This window comes from Neovison vison, chromosome 6 (genome assembly GCF_020171115.1).
Source record: "Neovison vison isolate M4711 chromosome 6, ASM_NN_V1, whole genome shotgun sequence".
NCBI lineage: Eukaryota > Metazoa > Chordata > Mammalia > Carnivora > Mustelidae > Neogale > Neogale vison.
The window spans coordinates 222,786,537-222,807,397 of NC_058096.1; the positions used below are offsets into that span (position 1 = coordinate 222,786,537).

At 61.0% G+C, this 20,861-nt stretch overlaps 1 protein-coding gene across 6 annotated transcripts; it reads left to right on the top strand.

The window, feature by feature from the left end:
* The first annotated feature begins 1,429 nt into the window (after positions 1 to 1,429).
* Positions 1,430 to 17,819, top strand: SGTA (small glutamine rich tetratricopeptide repeat co-chaperone alpha). Of its 6 annotated transcripts, none has more exons than XM_044254605.1 (13): positions 1,436 to 1,497; positions 8,582 to 8,639; positions 8,758 to 8,896; positions 9,308 to 9,414; positions 9,713 to 9,797; positions 10,866 to 10,965; positions 12,184 to 12,288; positions 13,026 to 13,164; positions 13,575 to 13,637; positions 14,454 to 14,491; positions 15,260 to 15,349; positions 15,566 to 15,688; positions 16,434 to 17,819. In XM_044254605.1, exons 3-12 carry the CDS (start codon positions 8,797 to 8,799, stop codon positions 15,678 to 15,680), a joined length of 942 nt encoding a protein of 313 aa, XP_044110540.1. In that variant the 5' UTR covers positions 1,436 to 1,497; positions 8,582 to 8,639; positions 8,758 to 8,796; the 3' UTR covers positions 15,681 to 15,688; positions 16,434 to 17,819. The 6 variants fall into 6 exon arrangements, with proteins under 6 accessions (XP_044110539.1, XP_044110540.1, XP_044110541.1 ...); XM_044254606.1 differs by having other exon boundaries at positions 16,522 to 17,819; XM_044254603.1 differs by having other exon boundaries at positions 1,437 to 1,497; positions 16,602 to 17,819.
* The last annotated feature ends 3,042 nt before the right edge of the window (positions 17,820 to 20,861 follow it).

Sequence of the window (20,861 nt, forward strand, 5' to 3'; positions counted from 1 at the left end):
GAAAGCTTCAGTAAATGAATCCAGGACTTCAAACAACAGGTGTTTTTGAACCCGTGCAGTATCCTAACCTATAACTATTGTCGTCTGTTAAAACAAAATCTTGCACTAAGGCGTCCTTCCTTCCAGGTAGGAAAATTTCCTAGAGCTAAAGTGGCCAAAAACCCCACTCCCCTATTTCTGCAAAAGAAATTAAAGAACTCCCGGCTTCAAACATGCCTGTGTTTTGGGGCACCTGGGTGGCTCAGTGGGTTAAAGCCTCTGCCTTCAGCTCAGATCATGATCTCAGGGTCCTGGGATGGAGACCCGCATCAGGCTCTCTGCTCGTTGGGGTGCCTGCTCCCCCCGCCCCCTCTGCCTGCCTCTCCGCCTACTTGTAATCTCTGTCAAATAAATAAAGAAAATCTTTTTTAAAATATGCCTGTGTTTTAAATAGGGTAAAAGGGGGCCCTTGAGTGGCTCAGTCCTTAAGCATCTGCCTTCAGCTCAGGTCATGACCCCGGGGTCCTGGAATCAAGCCCCACAGCAGGCTCCCTGCGCAGCGAGGAGTCCCCCTGCTTGTGTTTCCTCTCTCACTGTGTCTGACTCTCTCAAATAAATAAACAAAATCTTAAAAAAATAAATAGAAAAATTAATTAGGAGAACACTACTTGCCCCTTCAACACTAACGGTGACCAGTTGTGAGTCTTCAGTTTCGCCGTTTTCCATTCCCCGAGTTTGTTCCTCATCCTCCAAACCCACCTCTACCAGGTAGATCTTTCCTAACCATTCCCCCCGCCCTCTTGCCTCCCCAGTCATAATCCCAGCACGCCATTTTTGTCTTTATAGCGCTCGCCATCCGGTGGAAAGGGTTAGTTTACGTCCCAGTTTACTACGTCCCAGTTGACGAGTTTGCAGCTCGTCAACGCCAGCACAAGGGAACGGGAGCAAACACTCCCCTGGTTTCTACAGTTGGTTTGCAGTACGTATTTGTTGGCTACTAGGCACCTGCTGTAAACAAAGATGTTCCCTTACGTCCCATGCGTTGAATGACTGAGAGAATGCGTTTGTGGGACGACGGGTGGGTGAGTAAATGCAAAAGATTGTGGGAACCGCTCGCTCCCCTGCACACAGCGCCTGCGCGGCTCCAGGAGCCAGCTACCCAAACACCGCAACACCACGTGGCCGGCTCGGTGCCACGTGACCGGCCCTGCCGACCTTCCGGAGTCCGCCACTGTCCCACCATGCACCGCTCCGTTCCCGCCCGAGAGGGGAACTCCGCCCTGACTTCCGGCCTCCGTTCGGTCGCAGAGGTCAGTTGCCCTAACGACCAGCTCGCCCCCACCTCTAAGTTACGTCACTTCTCCCCACGCCCGCCTCGATCATTAACGCGCTTGCGCAGAAGAAAACACCACGGGAGCCGGCTCGTTCCGCGCAGGCGTCGCGGCCGGAGGCGGAGCCGGGCAGCGCCGCGGTGCGCAGGCGCAGCCGTCGGTGGGTCGGCGTTCGGCCGCCTGAGAGGTGAGTCGTAGCGGGGTCCGGCGCTAAGCGGGGTGGGCCGGGGGGTCCGCGGCTCGGAACTCCCGGGCTTCCAGGGCCCGTAAAGACAGGTTGGTCTGGGGCGAGGATCCCGCGATCCACTGGCTGCTGTGAGTGGGCGGCGCGAAGGGGAAACTGAGGCAGGGTGACGTCGGGCAGGCCTTCGCCGGCCCTGGTCATCCTACCCTGGACCCCAGGCCCGGGAGATGCTGGTCACAGGCCCGTGGGTGGACAGCAGGAGTCGGAAGTGCCCCGCTAGCAGTGAGGGTGTCTTCTGCTTCCCGGAAACACAGTCCCTTTGAATGGGGACCCCGTTCGTGGGGCGCGGGTCGGGGTCCTTTCCCAGCGCCGCCACTCTCCACCTGGCCAGCCTCTTGGCTCCCCGGAGCCTCAGTTTCCCCCGCAGTAAGATGGGCGTCATCACGGTCCCTGCCTGATTGGTTGGGGTGGGGGGTGAGGGGTGGCGGTCTTGGGAAGATGAAAACCACAAGGGCCAGCGCGGAGTGAGAGCTTGGTGGGGTCAGCGGTGGTTCGGCCTTTCCCAGCCCGGGGCTTCTGTCGGTTGTGCTGGCGGCGGGAAGGGGCCGGGCGAGGACCGGCTGCACCCCTCTCCTGGCTGCTTGAGCTGGGGCTCGTCGCTTCCCTCTCCGAGCAGCGCGTTTCTTGTGCAGCGGGGACCCCAGAAGAACGTGCTTCCTAGGCTCCCTGCGAGGTTAATGAGCAGGTCATGCTCTGCTCAGGTTCCTGCTGCTTGTTAAGAGTTTGCTGGAGAATGGCTGGTGTATTAGGTGCCAGAAAATGTGTCAGTCTGCACCCCTTAGGCGGGACGATGTCCCCGTTCCCTTTGGTTTTCTGTGTCTGGTTGGGCTGTCTGCTTTTCCCCTTCCCAGACCAGTGGTTTTGTCGCCCTGGAGGATGCAGGGCAATGTCTGGGGGTCATTTGTTGTTGCCACAACTGGGTGTGCTCCTGGCAGCAAGTGGGTGGGGCGCAGGGATGCCGCCTAACACCCTGGGGTGCCCCGGACTTCCCCACGGGGAACCGTCACAGTGTCCACAGCGGGGAGTTAAACCTTCCCCCGGACCAGTGTTTCTCCACCAGCCTGAGCGGCACACAAGGGGGTGGGGTATGAACTCACGAGATCACGTGAAGGTTTTGCAGGGAGAGGAAAGGGCGCTTCGGAATTTAAGCTCTGGAATCTGACTGCTGGGATCAGAGTTCCTGGTTTGGGTCTTCTAGGCTGGATGATCTCGGGTAGCCCCCCTATCTTTCAGAGCCTCAGTTTTTCCTCCTGTACAATGGGGATGGGCGCAAACAACCCAGGGGCTCGCTGGCTGTGAGCAGGCCCAATCCAGCTGCAGCCTGTTTCTGTAAGCGAAGTGGGGGGTGGGGCGGTCCGTCACAAAACTTGGGACAGCTTTTGCCCAAGAACAAAGGTGCGTGGTTTCCACAGGAGCCCTGTGGCCCTTTTCAGAAAGTGATCGCGGACCCCTTCTGAGGGCTGCGCTGAGCGCAGGGCCGGGAAAGTGCTCAACACGCCAAGGGTTTCACCTGCGGTTCACCATCGGTCTTTGAGGACGGGCGAGCGGCTGTAAGTGGGGTCGCCTCCACCCCAGACTGCGAGATTACATTGTCTTACTTACTTTGTCCCCCCCCCCTTTTTTTTTTTTTTTTGGCCAAGACCCAGCACTGGCCTCTGTGGGAGATGCTCAGCAAGGGGGTTGTAGGAATGAAGGCAGTTGTCGGTAGGCAGGCAAGGCCCGGGGTTTGTTGTCTCCTCTGGGCTTCCCTGGGAACTTGGTCAGGGGCTCTGGGTTTGACAGGGACCTCACCGTTTACCAGGAGCGTACGGATCAGACACTGCTGAGTGTGAGGGTGACCGCGAGGATGTCTGTCCCGTGCTCACAGTCTGGGTGAGGCCGGGGGTCAGACGACAGACGGGTTTAAAGCCGTCTGGGCCAGCGATAAGGCTGGTGCTTGGACTTCGCTGGGCAAAGAGGGCGTCTAGCTCTGAGATATTCGCAGCTCGGTGTTGTGGGGAATCCAGAGTTTCCAGGTGGGCCACAGGAACGGTGAGCGGCTGGGTCTGAGTGCAGACACTGAGGGTTTGGGGAAGGGCTTCCCATGTGCATTCGTGAAGTTTCAGGAGCTTTTGATGGTCTTCAAGGATGCAGGACATTCTGGTGGCGTTTTAGAAGGCAGGCTGTGCCGAGGGAGGCGGGCTCAAGCCTTGGGACAGCCCTTGCTTGGACACCGGGCTGTGCTGGGACCAGAGAGGGCACCGGGGCGCTGGCTTCGCACGCTGCTGTTTGTGGGCCGAGCTCTGGGTGCAGGCTGGAGGCAGGCAGCCCTCAGCAGTGGGCTCTCCACCGTCCAGGGTGGAAAAACACGCGTTTTTTTCCCCCCTTGACCTGCTCTGGGCAGGCAAATAAAAGAAGTAGAAGTTGTTGTTATTTTTAAAATGAGGAAATCGGGGCGCCTGGGTGGCTCAGTGGGTGAAGCCTCTGCCTTCGGCTCAGGTCATGATCTCAGGGTCCTGGGATCGAGCCCCTCATCGGGCTCTCTGCTCGACAGGGAGCCTGCTTCCTCCTCTCTTTGCCTGCCTCTCCGCCTACTTGTGACCTCTGTCAAATAAATAAATAAAATGTTTAGAAAAATAAAATAAAATGAAATGAGGAAATGAGAAGGTGGACTGAGAGCCGGGAGGGACCGTGAAGACCACCGGAGGAGCTGGCCCCGGGACACACCCCCACCCCCCAGGCTCGCCTGGCACTTCGGCGGTGCTGGGAGCTCATAAAGCCCTCACTGTTCAGAGAGGAGGCCTTCTCGGAGACTTTTGTCCGGCAGCCAAAGCCCTACAAGTTGGGATTGTTCTGCGGGCTCTGGGTGCCTGGTAGGAGACCAGGAGAAGTGCTGTCCCCGTGTTTTGTTGGGCACCACTTTGTGGGGAGCGGGAGGTGCTTCATCTCAAAGCCACGCGTGGGTAAGACCCGCAGACTGTCGCACAAGGAAGCAACGTTGTGTGGAGCCCGTGTCGGACGGCGTGCGGGCTCCTCCTCGTGCCTTGGGGACCTTCCTCGGCTGAGGACCCGGGCTTCCTTGGCTGCAGGGCCCAAGCCCAAAATGTGCAAACAGAAGGTTTTCAGAAAGCTTACAGCAAAGTTCTTTGGCCAGAAAAAAAAATCTCGCTTCTGCTGATTTAGAGCCTTTATTTTTCCCACTTGGAGTTTCAGTGATTTTCAGCTGGGTGGTTTGGCCATGTCTGGGGACATCTGTGGTTGTTACCGCTGTGGAGGGGGTGCTCCTGGCATTGAAGGGGTGTGGCCGGGGATGCTGAACCCCACGGTGCTCAGGACGCCCCCAGTGAGAGTGACCTGCCCCTAATGTTAGGGCCAAGCGGAAGAGACCCTGCCTTGATGATTTGGGAAAGTACTGAGTCTGGTGCCTGCTCACTCTGGACACCAGAGTAAATCCCCCGGGGTCAGAGGGTACAAACCAGGGCGACCCTGGCGTCTGCGAGTCACCCCCTCCCTCCTTCCCACTCAGTGTGTGTATTTCAATGTGTGTAGTGTCCCAGAACCTCAGGAGTCACGTGGCTACAGAACTCAGACACTCCTGGGGGTCAGTGGAACCCCTTGACCTGAGGGGTATTACCCCGAGGAGATTCTGTCCCTTACCTTGGGCACAGAGGACAGAGACCAGGGATGCTGTTACCACTCGGCACTGCACAGGACAGCTGCCCCGCCAGCAAAGAACATTCCAGCCCCTGGTGTTGATAGTGCCGCGGTAGAGAGCCCTGCATGGGGCGGTGAATTCTTCTAACAGCTGGTAAGGACGCCCTTGTTAACCCATTTTGTGGAAGAGGAAAGTGAGGGTATTGGCTGGGACTCTTTCAGATGGGACAAAGAGCATTCCTTTGCTTAGGGTGGGGAAGGTGAAGTGGAACGGGCCTCAGACAGAAATGGCTGTACCTGTGACATGACTCCAGGCCCTGGTCCTCCCAGGCAGATCCGGCCTCCGTGGCCTGGCATCCGTACGCCAGGCCCAGGGCAGGCTCCCAGGGGCTCCGACTAAACAGTGAGTCGCATTGGAGGGGCCAGCACTTGAAAGAAGACCAAGGAACAGACCAGGAGAAGCCCAGGAAGGAGGCAGTGAGAGCTTATGCCAGGGAAATCAGACCACGGTGCTTCAAGTCTGTTGGGAGCAGGGGATCCTCTCGTGCAAAGGCTCTGAGGCTCCAGGGGCTGGGGGCATGGGAAGGACTGGAAGTATGCCAGAAAGGAGCGTGACTGGGTCTTTAGGTTTTCGAACCCTTGCCTGCCTAAGCCTCAGGAGTCTCACACCCTGCCCTCCCCGCCCCCTCTCACCTGCCAGACCAGGAGGGTAGGAAGCATCTGCTGAAGACCAGGTTTCCTTTCTCAGTCCGCTCTTGAGCAAGCGCCCGGCACCATCAGGACTCGCATCCGTTCCCTGGGAGGGGAGACTGAGTCCCGTCCTGGCATACACACCTGTGACTGCATAAAGCCCAGAATGAGTGACCCGTGGGAATGGAGGGGACGCACCCCCAGAAGTGGTGCCTGGAGCCCGGAGGTGGGATGTAGCCACTCATGTGACTTAAGAACTCAAGATTCGATCCCCAGCAGGCAGCTGCCCAGACGTGACCCTCGGGGCCTGACTTAGAACACAGCACGCGAAGGGCCTGGGACCGTTCGTCTGAAGGGGAGGACCTCAGACTTCGAAAACAAAAGGAAACAAAATTCTAATTATGTTAAGATATGCATAACATATTTAGCGTTTTCATAACCTTTTTTTTTTTTTTAAAGGTTTTTCTTTCTTTTTTTGATAGAGAGAGACAGTGAGAGACGGAACAACAAGCAGGGGGAGTGGGGGAGGGAGAAGCAGGCTGCCCACTGAGCAGGGAGCCCGGCATGGGGCTCGATCCCAGCACCCTGGGATCATGACCTGAGTTGAAGGCAGACGCTCAGTGACTGAGCCCCCCAGACACCCTTAACCGTCCCTAAGCACACAGCTCGGCGGCCCCTCCACCCTCCATCTCCAGAACTGTCCCTCCCCCCACCCGGAGACTCTGTCCCCACGAAGCACGGACTCCCCATCCCCGGCTCCCACGCTCTCCTCTCTGAGCGGACGGGACTCCTCTGGGGTCCTGCGGGACGGGTCCTTCTGGGTCTGGCCGCTCTCGCCGAGCCCGGTGTCCTCGGGGTCCCTCCGCTTGGTGACAGGGTGAGGGTCCCTCCCTTCCTGAGGCTGGACCGTGTTCCCGCGTGTGGACGGACCGCGCTGTGTTGATCCATTCGCCCGTGGCGGACGCCAGGGTCGCGTCTGCCCGTCAGCTGCTGTGAGTAATGCCGCTGCCGAAACAAACATGGAAACAGTCCGACGTGTTAGTCATTTCTTCTTAGGTGGAGGTGAGCAGGCTGACTGGTTTGCTCTCTAGACTTCTCAGCTGGGGACCAGGACTCATCTTCTGGGGCTTGATTTCCCCCAGAATGAATGGGTTGAGGCGGTTGGTCGCTGTGGGCCCCTCTCTCGCCCCTGAGGTCCTCGGTCTGGGACCGGCCGGCCTCCACGCACCGGCCTGTCCTGATCCCAGACCTTCCAGTTCTAGGGAGTCTCCGGCCTCGGGCGCGTGCCAGGTTAGTGTGTCCAGAAATGGGGAGCTCGTTACCATCCTCACAGAACTTTACTTTCTTCACCAGCTTTACAGGATACAGGTGTTCTGAGGTATAACTCACGGACCCTAAAGTTCAGTAGACTCTGGTATATATTCATAGTGCTGTGTAACTGCCCCCTTTCTGAAAGTCAAGAACATTCCATCACCCCAAAAGGAAACTCTATCCCCATCAGCCATCATTTCCCCCCTCCCCCAGCCTCCGGCCCCCACGAGCCCCCTTCCCGTGCACGGATGTGCTTGTTCTGGACGTGTCCCACGCGTGGACTCCCGCCCTGTGGCCTGTGTCTGACCCCCTCTCCTTAAGAGGCAGCTGTGGATGGACGTAGATTCCCGGGATCCGGAGCCCGAGCTCTCTGTGCACGGCCGGCACCGAGTGTCTCGCCTGCCCTTGCCCGGTGGCCCCCCATCCCCGCGCTGGCACCGTCTGCACGTGGAGAGCCGGGGGCCGCGTGACGGACTCTTCCCCGCTTTGTTTAGCCATAGTGCCCGATAACAGGTTCATGAGAAGGTGGGCAGGAGGTCTGCTCCTTGCTTTCTATGGGGCACAGGCCGTTCCCCCCCGGAGGTGTTTTGGGGAGACTGAGGTGCTTCCTGCTGCGGGTTATGGCTGTGCACGTGGACCTGAGCGGCCTCGGCCCCTCCTCCCAGATCCCTGTCCCCAGCCTGTTGCCTTTCGGCGGGAGCGGCCGCGGAGGTCATGGTGTGGCAGGGGTGAGACGGTGTCGTGACGGGCAGGACCCATCAGAGACCCTCGGGTAGCAGACCCCTCACGCCTGCAACGTTCCAGAGCAGGGCTCTCCCCTGGGCTCTGCTGACGCTAGAGCAGGATAGTTTTCCATTGTGTGAACATTCTGGGAGCCGGGGCTGAGCAGCAGGCCCTCGCCGCCCAGTGCCAGGGGTACCAGAGACGCCCAGACATGGCCCAGAGTCCCTGAGGCAGGACCACTCCTGGCCTGGGAGTGCGGCACACGGCAGAGGGATCAGGAGAGGCCCTCGGACGGCCTGCAAGGGGCTCCGTGCCTCTGGGCCCCCTTGGTCTGCTCTGGGCCCCTCCTCCCCTGACCCCAGCTGTCTCGTGCCCTCCCACCCCCATGACCTTGTTCCTCAGTCTGAGTGCAAAAGCCAGTGGGACTGGGGCTGGGTTGTGCACCGCTAAAACGGGGTTCGGAGACCTCCAGGACTAGCTTGTGGGCCAGCTCTCAGCAGCCCTGGGAGCCCCCTGGTGCCGCTGCGTCTGTAAAGGGTGGTGGTGGCCAAGGCCGCGGGGCCTTCTCTAGAAGAAGGAGGCAGGGTGGCTGGGCGTGCTCCTCCACCCGGGGAGCCTCGCGTCTCAGCTGTGAGACGGGTCATAACCGTTTCCCTCACTTGTGCTGCAGGTAGACTGGGCCAGGCACTTCGAGTGGGTTCCTCGGGGCCAAGGCCGGCGCAGGCCTGGTGAGCTGGGACCCGGCGGTCTGGGGGGGGGCCTGGAATGGCAGGTGCCATGGGCACTGTCTCCGCAACACCCATGCCCCCCGTCTGCACGCCTCACACCCTTGGCTTGGGTCTGCAGATCCTGAAAACCGGAGGCGTGGTCCCTTCCTGTCTCAAGATGGATAACAAGAAGCGCCTGGCCTATGCCATCATCCGGTTCCTGCACCACCAGCTGCGGCACGGGGGGCTCTCGTCCGACGCCCAGGAGAGCTTGGAAGGTACGTGTGGGCCGCCGCACGGAGCCAGGCCCAGCCTCCTGCGGGTGTTCCAGTCATCTCCCCATGCTTCATCGAGGGGTGGTTCCAGAACATTCTTCTCACCCCTTGAGTGCGACTCCCCTGATGAGAGGAGAAAGGCTCTCTCCCAAAAGAGGGTGGAAGCCGCTGGGGCTGGGGCGTGAGGAGCCCAGGCCGGGCGGGCACTTGAGCGGCCCTCTGCCCAGATGCCGCCACCAGCCCCTTGGTGTCCAGCTGGCTCCGCCCACGGGCGATAGGGTGGGAGGTGGCGTTTTGGCTTCTGCCACGTGCCAGGCCTTAACCTGGGTTTCGTCGGGGAGGGACTCCCTCTGAGCCCCAAAGTCCCAAAGTCTGGGCTGCGTCCAGAAGAAAATGCATATGTCCCGTTCACAGTTGCAATCCAGTGCCTGGAGACCGCTTTTGGGGTGACCGTGGAAGACCATGACCTTGCTCTCCCTCAGACCCTCCCGGAAATATTTGAAGCAGCCGCCGCGGGCAAGGTGAGTCTCTGGGCTTCCCAGAGCAGTAGTCACAGCGAGCAGGGGCCGGGGGGCTCCGCAGCACCTGTGCAGGGCCCTGTTTCCCCCGGACCAGCACCGTGGAGCGGGGTTCCCGGCTCGCGGACGGGGCAGTAGGGAGCTTGCCCGCAGCCACCCTGGCCCCAGGTTCCCTCCCTCAGAGCTCAGCTGCCCTCTCGGGCGGCCCTGAGCAGAAGGGAGGCCAGGGGTGTGGGGTGTGGGGGAGTCAGGCGGTCGGGTGGCCCGCCACCCCTCAAGCAGCTCAACATTTTGGGGCCAGGAGGTGCCGCAGGATCTGAGGAGCCCCGAGCGAACCCCACCTTCAGAGGAGGACTCGGCTGAGGCAGAGCGCCTCAAAACAGAAGGTGAGACAAGACGGTCGCATCGGCACCGGGCCCCTCACCCGCCTGGCCTGCGGGGATGGCGGGGGCGGGCTGGCACCCGGGGCGGCGGCAGCTGTAGCGGGGAGCCGTGCGTGAAAACCCGCGCAGCACACAGCTCTGGGAGACGGGGGCCGCCGAGTGCACGGGGTGAGGATGTGCGGAGAGCAGGGCCCGCCCGCATGGCCCGCGGGGATGTGGCTGGGCCAGTAGTCACCGTGGAAGGCATTCTGACAGTTCCCAGTGGTCACACTGGGCACGTGGCCCGGCCGCCCCCCTCCCAAGTATGGGCCCAGGAGAAATGCGCTGTGTCCACAGCAGCCAAAAGGTAGACCAGCCCAAATACCCATAAGCAGGTTAAAAAGATAAACAAAGAGTGACCTGTGCATACTCTGGAGTGTCCCTTGGCCACAAACAGGCAAGATGCCCCCACGCTCTGCCCCAGGGACGGACCCCGAACCCACGACGCGCAGGGAGGGAACCAGACACAGGAGGCCACATGGGGTGTGAGTCCACACGTGTGACACGCCCAGACGAGGCTCCTCCACAGACACAGAAATGAGTTAGTGTGTATCAGAGGCTGGGGGGGGTGGGCGGGTGGCTGCTGATAGGGTCACCAGTGCTTTTTGAGGGCGATAGAATGTTCTGGAATTAGATTATGGTGATGGACACCTGTGAATATTTAAAAACCACTGAGTTGTACACTTGGAAAATGTGCGTTTTAGGTTATTTGAATTGCACTTCGTGAAACTTGGTTACTTCCAAGGAGCGAAAGTGACTGTATTAGAGGCTTATGTCTTCAAATGTCGCAACCAAAGCAGGGACAGTTGTCAGAGTGCCATGTCAGGTCAGGCCAGAACCCGCAAGATGCCAGACGCAAACCCCATCGTCCTCGTCTCCACCCGCCCACCCCCCACCTGAGCCTGCGTCTGAGTGTTGCAGCCTGGCCCCCAAAGTCTTCTCACCCCGTCAGAGAAACCCCCGGAGAGCCGCCCTGAGCCCTCGGGCCTGACGGGAACAGCGGGGCGTACGCTGTTTTCTTTTTCTCTTTAGGAAACGAGCAGATGAAAGTGGAGAACTTCGAAGCCGCCGTGCACTTCTACGGCAAAGCCATCGAGCTGAACCCGGCCAACGCGGTCTATTTCTGCAACAGGTGCTGGCTGGGTGCGCTCGGGAGGGCGCTCGTGCCGGCGCTTACTGATCCCTCGGCCGGAGCCCCAGGGCAGCGGCGGGTGGCCAGCCCGGGTCCACAGGAGCTGAGCACAGCATCAGATTAAAATCGGGGCAGCCTTCTGCACAGATGCTGCGGCAAGGAAATAAGCCAGACCACGCGTGACATCTCGCGCCCACGGTCATGGCAGCATAGCCGTGGGAAGCCGCGTCTGGCTGGTCCTTTCTCTTTTTTTTTTCTTTTTAAGATTTTATTTATTTAACAGAGGGAGACAGTGAGAGAGGGGACACAAGCAGGAGGAGTGGGAGAGGGGAAGCAGATTTCCCCACGGAGCAGGGAGCCCAACACAGGACTCGATCCCAGGACCCCGGGATCATGACCTGAGCCGAAGGCAGACACTCCACAGCAGAGCCCCCCCAGGCGCCCCGGCTCGTCGTTTTACAGGGAAAGCTGCCTCCGCTCTGCCCTGGCCCCCAGGACGGACCGTCGTGCTGACGAGGCCGATTCTGGGATGCGAAGTAGACGCAGGGTCGCACTCCAGGGCACCGGCCCCGGGAGCCGACAGTGGGGGGGGGGGCCGGGGGCGCCGCACGCCGTGCACTGTTGCGAAGCCAGAGCTGCTTGTCACTGTAGTTTCTTGCTTTTGACTCTTGGGGGCAGTGACGTGAATGGGTTGGCAGGAAAGTCGCACGTGTGGTCCCGGGAACCCCACACGCCCTCCGCCGGCCTAGCCGCTCGGTGTTTCTACCTGATGCCTTTCTGCGCTTCAGAATGTGGGGAAACGCCAAGTGCGGTGTTAAAACCTGAAACGGTCCGAGAAGCCGTCTGGCGTGAGAGGAGACCCCGAGAGCGGGGGCGGGGCTCGCGCGGGGTCACTTAGTGTCTCCCAACAGATGGTTCCTGACCTAGAGGGGGCGCCGGCTCCCGACGGTGGGCGGAGCCGGGGTGCTGGGCCCATGGACTCGGGGTTCAGATCCCGGTCCCGTCACAGCATCGTCGAGCCAAGCAGCTCGGCCTCCAGCCTCAGTTTCCCCCGGAGGCTGGCGCAGCCCCCAGCACAGGTGCTCCACGGACGGAAGCCCTGGGCAGCCCTGTGCCCCACCCCCTCCACCCCCACCCGACGGACGGGGCGGCCTAGGCGCCTCCCCAAAAGGCTCCTCCTTGGCAGCGAGCAAGCCCCGCCCTGCTTTGTGTCCCCAGAGCCGCGGCCTACAGCAAACTGGGGAACTACACTGGGGCTGTGCAGGACTGCGAGCGGGCCATCTGCATAGACCCGTCCTACAGCAAAGCTTACGGCAGGATGGGGTGAGTGCCCCAGGGGGAGGGACCGCCCCCCACTCCCCACCACCTGCCGACGTGCCGTCCTGAGCCTCTGCGTAGACAGAGTCCGGACTCGGCCCCATTCACGTGTCCTGAATCTGGGCCTCCCCTCCTCCCGACCCAGCTGCTGGATCAGTCCCATGGCTCGCTCCCCGGTGCTCCTGAGTTTTGCTGGAATGCACTTGTGCGTTCTCGTAGAGGATGCAGACGAAGGGCTTCACAGGAGGGTCCAGGAGGGTGGGAGTTCTGTCCCCGTAGAATGGGGTGCGATGCCTTCACCAGCAGGGACAATCTCCATATCTCATGGTTCAGTTTTATTCTCCAGCCGTCTCCCCTCCCGGGAGTGTGGGGGTCACAGGATCCAAATCCCAGATCTGGTCTTCCTGGCCGCCAGCCCCAGGTCACCGCATGAGCATAAACTCAGGTGTGATCAGAGGGGCTCGTTAGGAAACCAGGAGGGCCTGTGACCTGGGAGGGTCCAGACTTGAGGAGTTCTGTGCCAGGAACAGGCCACGTGCAACCACCGTGCCCTCTGCCTCTGCGCCCCTCCTCTGGGCTGTCCCGTTTTGTGGGTCCTCTCGGGCGCTAGCCCTTGTGCCTTTGCGTTCTTTCCACACGTCCATCCTCTGCCCCTGGGGCCTTCTCAGGCCGTCGCCAGCAGACGCCAGGCCGCGGCGGGCAGCCTCCCGGGCCCTCCCCACGCGCTGCCGTCTCTCCCGCAGCCTCGCGCTCTCCAGCTTGAACAAGCACACCGAGGCTGTGGCCTACTACAAGAAGGCCTTGGAGCTGGATCCTGACAACGAGACCTACAAGTCGAACCTCAAGATAGCCGAGCTGAAGTTGAGGGAGACGCCGAGTCCCGTGAGCGGCCCCGGGAAGGGAGCGGGTGGGAGCCGAGAGGTGTGGGCCGGCTTCCGGGCTTAGGACAGACGAGGACCCCATCGGAGTCCGGGGCAGTCGGGCTGGGGGTGTGGGCCGTGGACTGGTGGGGGATTATTCTCTGGGAACTTCTCGCCCCGAGGGCCCTCCAGGCTCTGCGGGGGCCCAAGATGTCCGAGCCTCACGCGGTACTTTTCCCAAGCAATCAACCCCGGGACACGTGCCTCGGACGTGGTGGTGTCTGGCCGTGAGGCCCAGCTGCTGGGTCAGAGGACATCTGAGCCGAGGCCTCTCGGGATCCCAGCCGCCCCCCCAGGGGATCGTCCGTCTCCGATCGGGGGCTGGTGTCGTGGTCCTGTGATCACTCACCAGGGCTCTTCTCGTCCCCACAGACAGGAGGCGTCGGCAGCTTTGACATCGCTGGCCTGCTCAACAACCCCAGCTTCATGAGCATGGTAACCTGCACTCCCGCCTCCCCTGGGGCCTGGGCCCGCGCCTGTGTCCACTTGTGTACGCCTGCCTTGGGCCAGGGCTGCCCCCGCTGGGGCGGTGACCGGGGTGCTGTGGGCAGAGCAGCATCCCAGCCCCACCCCCTCGCGCTGGGAGCAGCCCCCGTGTGGCGGCCACAGATGGCCCCGGACAGCACCCCGTGTCCCAGGGGCAGCACCACCCCCTAAGGAGACCCCGACTTAAGGCTGGAAGCACTAATTCTGTGCGGGGCTGGTCCCCACACGGGCGTGTCCACGGTGGGGCTCCCTCACCGCGCCTCAGGGCCCAGGGTCTCCACTAGAGAGAGATCCCCGCGGGGCAACCAGGGGCTGCGGCCGCCTCCATCGGTGGGGGCGGCACCTTGTCCGCAGGCCGGCCGGGCACCGCCGGGGGCTGGCGCAGTGTGCACGAGCCCACCGCGGGGCAGGAGGACTCAGTCTGGCCGTGGCCACGGCTCTTGATCTCCTGAACCCGGAGTCGGCGACCAGCCGGGTTCTGGAGTCATGTTGGGGCACGACTGCCGCCGTCCGTCGGTGGCGACCCGGGTGGGTGGTCGGGGCAGAGCCTGGGCCACAGAGCCGAGAACCTCAGCTCCAGCCCGTCGTGGAGGTGAGCCACGCCGGGCAGGCCGCTCCTAAAATGGGTCCTAGAGAGGGACAAGGTCCGAGCAGGATCAAAGCGGTGAACCGTGGGCGGGCGGATGTCGGGAGGGCGTCGAGCGGGCCCCGCGAGCATGCTGTGTGCTGGCGCGCGCCGCGTCTGACGACGTGTTCTTTCCTCAGGCGTCCAACCTAATGAACAACCCGCAGGTCCAGCAGCTGTAAGTGACCGCCGTCTTCCTTGGGGTCTGGGGTCACATTTATTTTTTATTGCGACAGGATGCGCGTAACAGAGTTTGGCCATTTTAGCCATTTTAGGGTTTACAGTACAGCGGCGTTAAGTACGTTCACCTGTGCAACCGTCACCATTTCATGCCAGAACATTCCATCACCCCATAAAGAGTCCCTGTCCCCATTAGAGGCACCGTCCTACCTCCCCAGCCCCCGGTCCCCGTGAACGAGCCCCCTTCCCGTCCGTGGAGGAGCCTGGTCTGGGCGTGTCACATGTGTGGACTCCCACCCCGTGTGGCCGTCTGCATCTGGTTCTCTCCCTGCGTGTCGGGAGCTGTTCTGGGTCCACACCCAGGAGCAGGATGGCCGGGTACGCGGTGATTCTGTTTTACTTACTGAAGAACTGCCGAACTGCCAGGCTGTGGTCAAACCTTAAAGCCCAGCTTCTCTGCAGCACCGCTGCTGTCGGGGCAGGGCACCCTCTGGACATCCGGGGCACCGTGGGGGCAGCCCAGCATCCCCAGACGTGGCCCCGTGGCCCCTGGTTGAAGACCCCTGTTTCTAAGCCGAAAACAAAGGCTGTTCTTGAGTGAGCTGGTGGAGTTCACGTTAGCCGCCATCAGAGAGGGGTGGGCCGGCCTGGCGCTGGGCCCCCGGGGGCTGCTGGCCAGTAACACAGCTGCTCGCAGGTGGCGGGGCAGGGCCCGGCGGGAGTGGGCCGGCCAGGCTGGCCGTCTTATCGTGGGCTCCCCCTGCAGCATGTCCGGCATGATTTCGGGCGGCCACAACCCGCTGGGGACTCCCGGCACCAGCCCCTCACAGAACGACCTGGCCAGTCTCATCCAGGCGTGAGTAGACCTGCTTCGTGGGGCCCGAGGTGGGGTGGGGGAGTGGGCGGGGCTCCACCCACGAGCATAAGAACCAAGGTGCTGTGTCCCTGAGCTCGCTCTCGGGCCCCGTGTCCTCCAGTGAGTAGTCCTACTACCTGTGAGGGCACACGCCTGGGACGTGGCCAGAAGGGTGCCCTGAGCTTCTGGGTAAGCCTGGGCCCGGCCCTCCCGCAGCGGCCAGCAGTTCGCCCAGCAGATGCAGCAGCAGAACCCAGAGTTGATAGAACAGCTCCGGAGTCAGATCCGGAGTCGGACCCCCAGTGCCAGCAACGACGACCAGCAGGAGTGACCGCCCACGTGAGTCCCCGTGGGCCACGGAGCGGGGAAAACCCCTTTTTGACAGCCCTGGGTCCATGAGGTGGGGAGGGTCTCCGTGGTGGGGGTGTCTGGGATCCTCAGGTCCCTTTCCAGGTGTTTTCCACTCACATCCTGTTCCTTCCCAGCGAGAGTCTGTGGGTGGGCCGGTCACTCAGGTGGGTCTTGTGCAGACGAGGGCTGCCAGGGCTCCGTGTCACAGCAGCGGCCAGAGCGCCGGCAGGCCGCAGTTGTGTGGGAAGCCCCGGGGCAGCCGCGGCCATGCCAGCCAGCTCCCTGGGAGGGCGGCGGACAGCCCCGCCCTGCCCGGCACTGCCCGGGGCTCACCTGGGTGTGTGTGTGTTTGCTGGAAGCAGCTGTTACGGCAGGATTGCTAGAAAACAGACTGGGGGGTCCCTGTGGCCATGGCTGGCTCGGGGCCACCCCCCTCCCCGGGGCTGCTAGACTCCCCCTGTGCCCAGGAGACCTCGTCGCTGACTGGGATTTTCTGTTAAAAATTGCAAAGGACGGGGCACCTGGCAGGCTGAGTCTGTGGAGGTGCAGTTCTTGATCTTGGGGTCATGAGTTCGAGCCCGCGCTGGTGTACAGGTTACTAAAAAATAAAAAGTTGAAGAGGTTATAAATGCCAAAACCATCGAGCAGCCAGGAAAGTAACTCCGACCTCCCCACCGGCAGCATCGAACGTTAATTATTTGAGCTCGTGTTTCTTCCTTTTTCTCCCCCAAAGCATTCTTAAAGAGGGAAAAAAAACCTAGGTGGGATCCGTTTTGCATTTGTTCTACATCGTGACTTGACCTGCAAAACGCCTTTGCCAGCGTTCCCGCGTTCTCAGCCGCAGAGCCTGCAGGGATGTCCTGTCTGCGCTGACTCGCGGCCCTCCTGTCTCCTCCCCCAGCCCTCCCGGTGCCGCCAGCTCCTTCCCACCGACCCGAGGCCGTCTCGCATTTTCCGTCTTCTCCCCTTGGACCACCCGAGAGAGAAAAAGAAACCGAAACCGGACCTGCATGTTAAGATGGATTTTTGTTACTCCCTCCGCCGTCCCCTCCCTGTTTGTAGTCTCCCGCGGCCCCTAGACCCTTCTCGAAACAGAGCCAGCAAGCTGTGAACGCAGACCAGCACTGATCTCTCCCAGGCCCCTGAAAACTCCGTCGTGGAAGTGTCTTCCAGACCGCCCCGGGCTGGGGGCGCCCTCGAGCCGCTCTCCAGGAAGCTGCCCGTGTTGTGTGGAGCCGCGTCGGGGACACCCATGGCTCCCAGAGCTGCTTTCTGCGGCCCGGGGTCGGTCTGCAGAGGAGACGTGAGAAGCCAATTCTGAGTCGACCTTGGCCTCCCCAGCCGCGCCCTGCTCGAATGCGCTCACTGCCAGCCGTGGTCTGGGCGCCAGTGGCCGCCCTGCCCCTCAGACCGTGGGTTCTCGTTTGAGGAGCTCTTCAGACGCATTTTCCTAAAAGATGATTTCTGTGACCTTGCACCCCTGTTGGGAGCGGTGGTGGGACCGTCCTGGGGTGCACGGCACCAGGTACTGGGACTTGGCTTCCAGTCAAGCATTTGGATGGACACGTGTCTCATCTCTGATCCTCTTGTCCCAGGACTCCTGACCGACTGACCCCAAGCCCGTCCCCAGCTGAGTGTCCAGCCCACTGCCCTTCTGTCCATAGACGATCCTGCCAGCAGGCATGTCGGGTCCCTGGCAGGCTTTCCTGTCCTGTTCAGGGCTGGGGGGCCAGCAGGGGTCCCTGGTGCCCCCCATACCCGCCTCGGCCTGACATCGGCAGACAGCCGTCCGAGCTGCTCCCAGCGGGGCAGGAGTGCCAGCCATGGCCGGACAGCCCGCCTGGGACACGGGGCCACTGCGGATGTGCCCACGGCTTCCACTCGGGCAGGATGGGGGGAGGGCAGGTCTGCGGGCACCAGCGTTGGCATCTGGATTGTGTGAGGTTCCCCCATGGTCCGGGCCGTCTGCAGGGTAGACCCAGTACGTGTGTGTTGTAGGTAACTAGTGGGAAGACGGGCCACTGCCAGCCACCCGTGGTCCCACGTCTGGCGAGATTGTCCTAACTTGAGTGCTAGCCACGGTGACAAAAAACGTGTGGGGAATAAACAGGCATCACGACCTCTGTTCCACTCTGCCGTGACCTTTCGCGCCACCCCTGCCCTCCTGCCCCAAGCTCCCAGAAACCCCCAGCCTCGAGTGCCCGCCTCAGGCCCACACCAGGGGTCAGTCGTGTCGACGGCTGACTTCCTGTGCCGGGTCACGGATGATTCCAGAAACAGCAGATCCCGCGCGGCTCCTGTATTGTCTCTGCTGCGCCTTCGCTTCCTAACTCGCGTGCTCCGGGGGCCAGCCCGGACCCCCGGCATCGCGGGCAGAGCCATGAGGGCACCTCACTCTCCCCGGGATAACCCCCGGGGCCCCTCTTTGTACCTGTCGTGCGTGAGCGGGGTGGTCACCTGCAGTCCGGGAAACAAGCTTCCCAGGGTTGGGGCTGTCCCAGGGACGGGGGAGCCAGGTCCTGATGCTGGGGACGTCTGGCCGTCACAAACTACGGCCGTCAGGATCAGGTACTCCTGGCGTCCGGTAGGTGGGGGTTAGGGGACGCGGCTCAGTCCCTGCAAGGCCAGTCTCCATTCTCCAGAGTCCACCCAGCCCACCCCCCCCCCACCCCCTTCCCGTCTGCTCTGCACTCAGCATGTGCTGCCCACAGGATGCTGACGGCCTGTTGGGAGAGCGCACTGGGGGGGCACGGGGGCGTGAGCCCTGTGTTCCAGAAACTTCTACAGGTGCGTTCTAGGTCTCCCCAGATCCTCTCACTCCATCCGGTGTGTCCGTCACTGAGCAGCCCTGCCGAGCCGCTGCCCCACACCCAGCCTAAGTGTTCAGGAAAGACCCAGAAACTTCCTGTTGGAACCCCTGCCAGAGTGGGAGGGGGAGAAAAGGAGCAGCTGTCAACATGTCCTCCGAGAAGCTGGCGGCTGCTCCGTGTGACTTGACGAGACGTGTGTCACGGGTAATGAGTGCTCGATCCCACACGAGGTAGAAATAGGGTCTTTCTGAATATTCCTGTCAGAGGCACGTTAAGAGGAAGAGCAGCAATTAAACACGGAGGTAGCAGGAGTCGTGACTTGGAGAACGCTTGCGGGAGGAGGCTGAGCCTTGAAAGGCAGCTGCTGTCACCGTAGATGGAACCCACGGCCCCCACACCCCGTGCATGGCCGTGCGTGGTGACCAGGCCCTGGACCGCGAGCCCCACCCGGATTAAGTCCCAGGATGCTGAGGAAGAAAGCAAGCAAGGGGTGTCCCCGGCTGTCAGTTATGCCCAAGGGGCCTGGGCTGTGTCCAGGGGCCATTGGGGGTTGTCACAGCCAGAGGGACTCCTGGCATCAGGAAGCTGGGGCCGGGGAGCTGCTCAGCCCCCCGCAGCGCCCACCCCACGGTGTTGCCGGCACCCGGTGGGCCCTAGAGAGGTGTCCCATACGGACACCCCGACCCGCTCTGCCACAAGCAGGAACGATCTCGCCCGCTCCCGGCAGCAGAGACTTTGCCCCAGGCTGGGTAACTTGAAAACCCCACACCGCGGGGGCTTTCCCAGCGCGCCCCTCCACCCCCACCCCTCCATACGGAAAACCGGCTCTTTCCAAGGGGCCCTCCTCTGGGAGGCGCTGGGACCAGCAGGTGGCGCAGCCGTGCCCCGGCCTCCCGGACGCGTGGGTCCTCGGCATCAGGACCAGAAAGAACAAAACCGCCTGGTCTCGTCCCAGGGGTCAGGCCTGTGCTTTTAGAGCTGGCTGTCCTCCCAGAACTCTAAGTCTCAGGCAAGGATGTCGGGCTCCGCGCCACACCGACGGGGCCACCAGCCTGGGGTCGGAGAATGGGAGCCCCTTCTGGGGTGACAGCCACGATTCTGCTCCGCGCTCGGCTGCTGGAAGCTCCTGTAGACTTGGGGCGGGGGGAGCTGCGTTCTTCCCTCTCTCCTTACCACGCTTCTTACACTCTTCATCAAAGCGTAAATTCACACGCGTAAGTGCACAGAGCGCGAGCAGGGGCGGGGTGAGGGTCCGCAAAGGCAGCACCATCGTTGGCGCCTGGACCAAGAGCCGAGCCCGCCCTGCAACCCTCATCGTGTGTGCCCGCCCCCATTGCCGCCTTCAAGGGGAACACTCCCCCAGTGATTAGTGCCATGGGGCGGTTGTGCCTGGTTTTGATATAGATAAAATGGAATCTAAGGTGGGGGAAGGTAAAATTACAAAAATCATAGAAGAGAATTTAGAATATGATTCTAGGTAGGCAGATTTTCTTAAAAAGCCCAGCACTGTGATAATCTTACGCGTCCACTTGGCCAGGCCACAGTACCCAGGTACTTGGTCAAACGCTAGTCTGAATGTTGCTGGGAAGGTATTTTTTTAGACGAGAGCAACATTTAAACGAGCTGGTCTGGAGTAGAACGTGAGTCCTCCGGGTGCGGGTGGGCCTCACCTAACCACCTGAAGGCATTCAGAGGAAAGACAGGTCCCTAGAGGAAATTCTCAAGGGAATTCAGCCTCTACATGGCCTTAGGACTCAAGCTACAGTGTCAACTCTCCCTTGGGTCTCCAGCCTGGCTGAATGGATGAGGCCATTTGCAATACATATTTATATATTATATATATAATATTTATTTATTATATATATTATATATTATGTATAAATATATAATATATTTATTTATTTATTTCACAAAAATATACTCCTACAAATCCATGAGAAAAATACGACCCGGGGCACCTGGGAGGCTTGGTGGGTCAAGCCTCTGCCTTCGGCTCAGGTCAGGATCTCAGGGTCCTGGGATCGAGCCCCACATCCGGCTCTCTGCTCCCAGGGAGCCTGCTTCCTCCCTCTCTCTCTGCCTGCCTCTCTGCCTATTTGTGATCTCTTTCTCTCTCATCAAATAAACTTTAATTTTTTTTAAGTTTTTATTTATTCATTTAACAAAGGGAGAGTCCAAAGCAGGGAGAGCAGCAGGCAGAGTGGAAGGGAGACGCAGGCTCTCTGCTGAGGCAGGAGCCAGATGTGGGACTTGATCCCAGGACCCTAGGATCACGACCTGAGCCAAAGGCAGCTGCTTAACAAACTGAGCCACCCAGTGAGCCACCCTCTCCTCAAATAAATTTTTTAAAA

What these genes read in the sequence shown, in the direction of transcription:
- SGTA (XM_044254604.1), top strand. Translation starts at nt 8,797, where the DNA reads ATGGATAACAAGAAGCGCCTGGCCTATGCCATCATCCGGTTCCTGCAC. An exon ending in CGCCCAGGAGAGCTTGGAAG is followed by an intron (nt 8,897 to 9,307) that starts GTACGTGTGGGC and finishes TCCCGTTCACAG; the next exon opens with TTGCAATCCAGTGCCTGGAG. An exon ending in AAAGCTTACGGCAGGATGGG is followed by an intron (nt 12,289 to 13,025) that starts GTGAGTGCCCCA and finishes TCTCTCCCGCAG; the next exon opens with CCTCGCGCTCTCCAGCTTGA.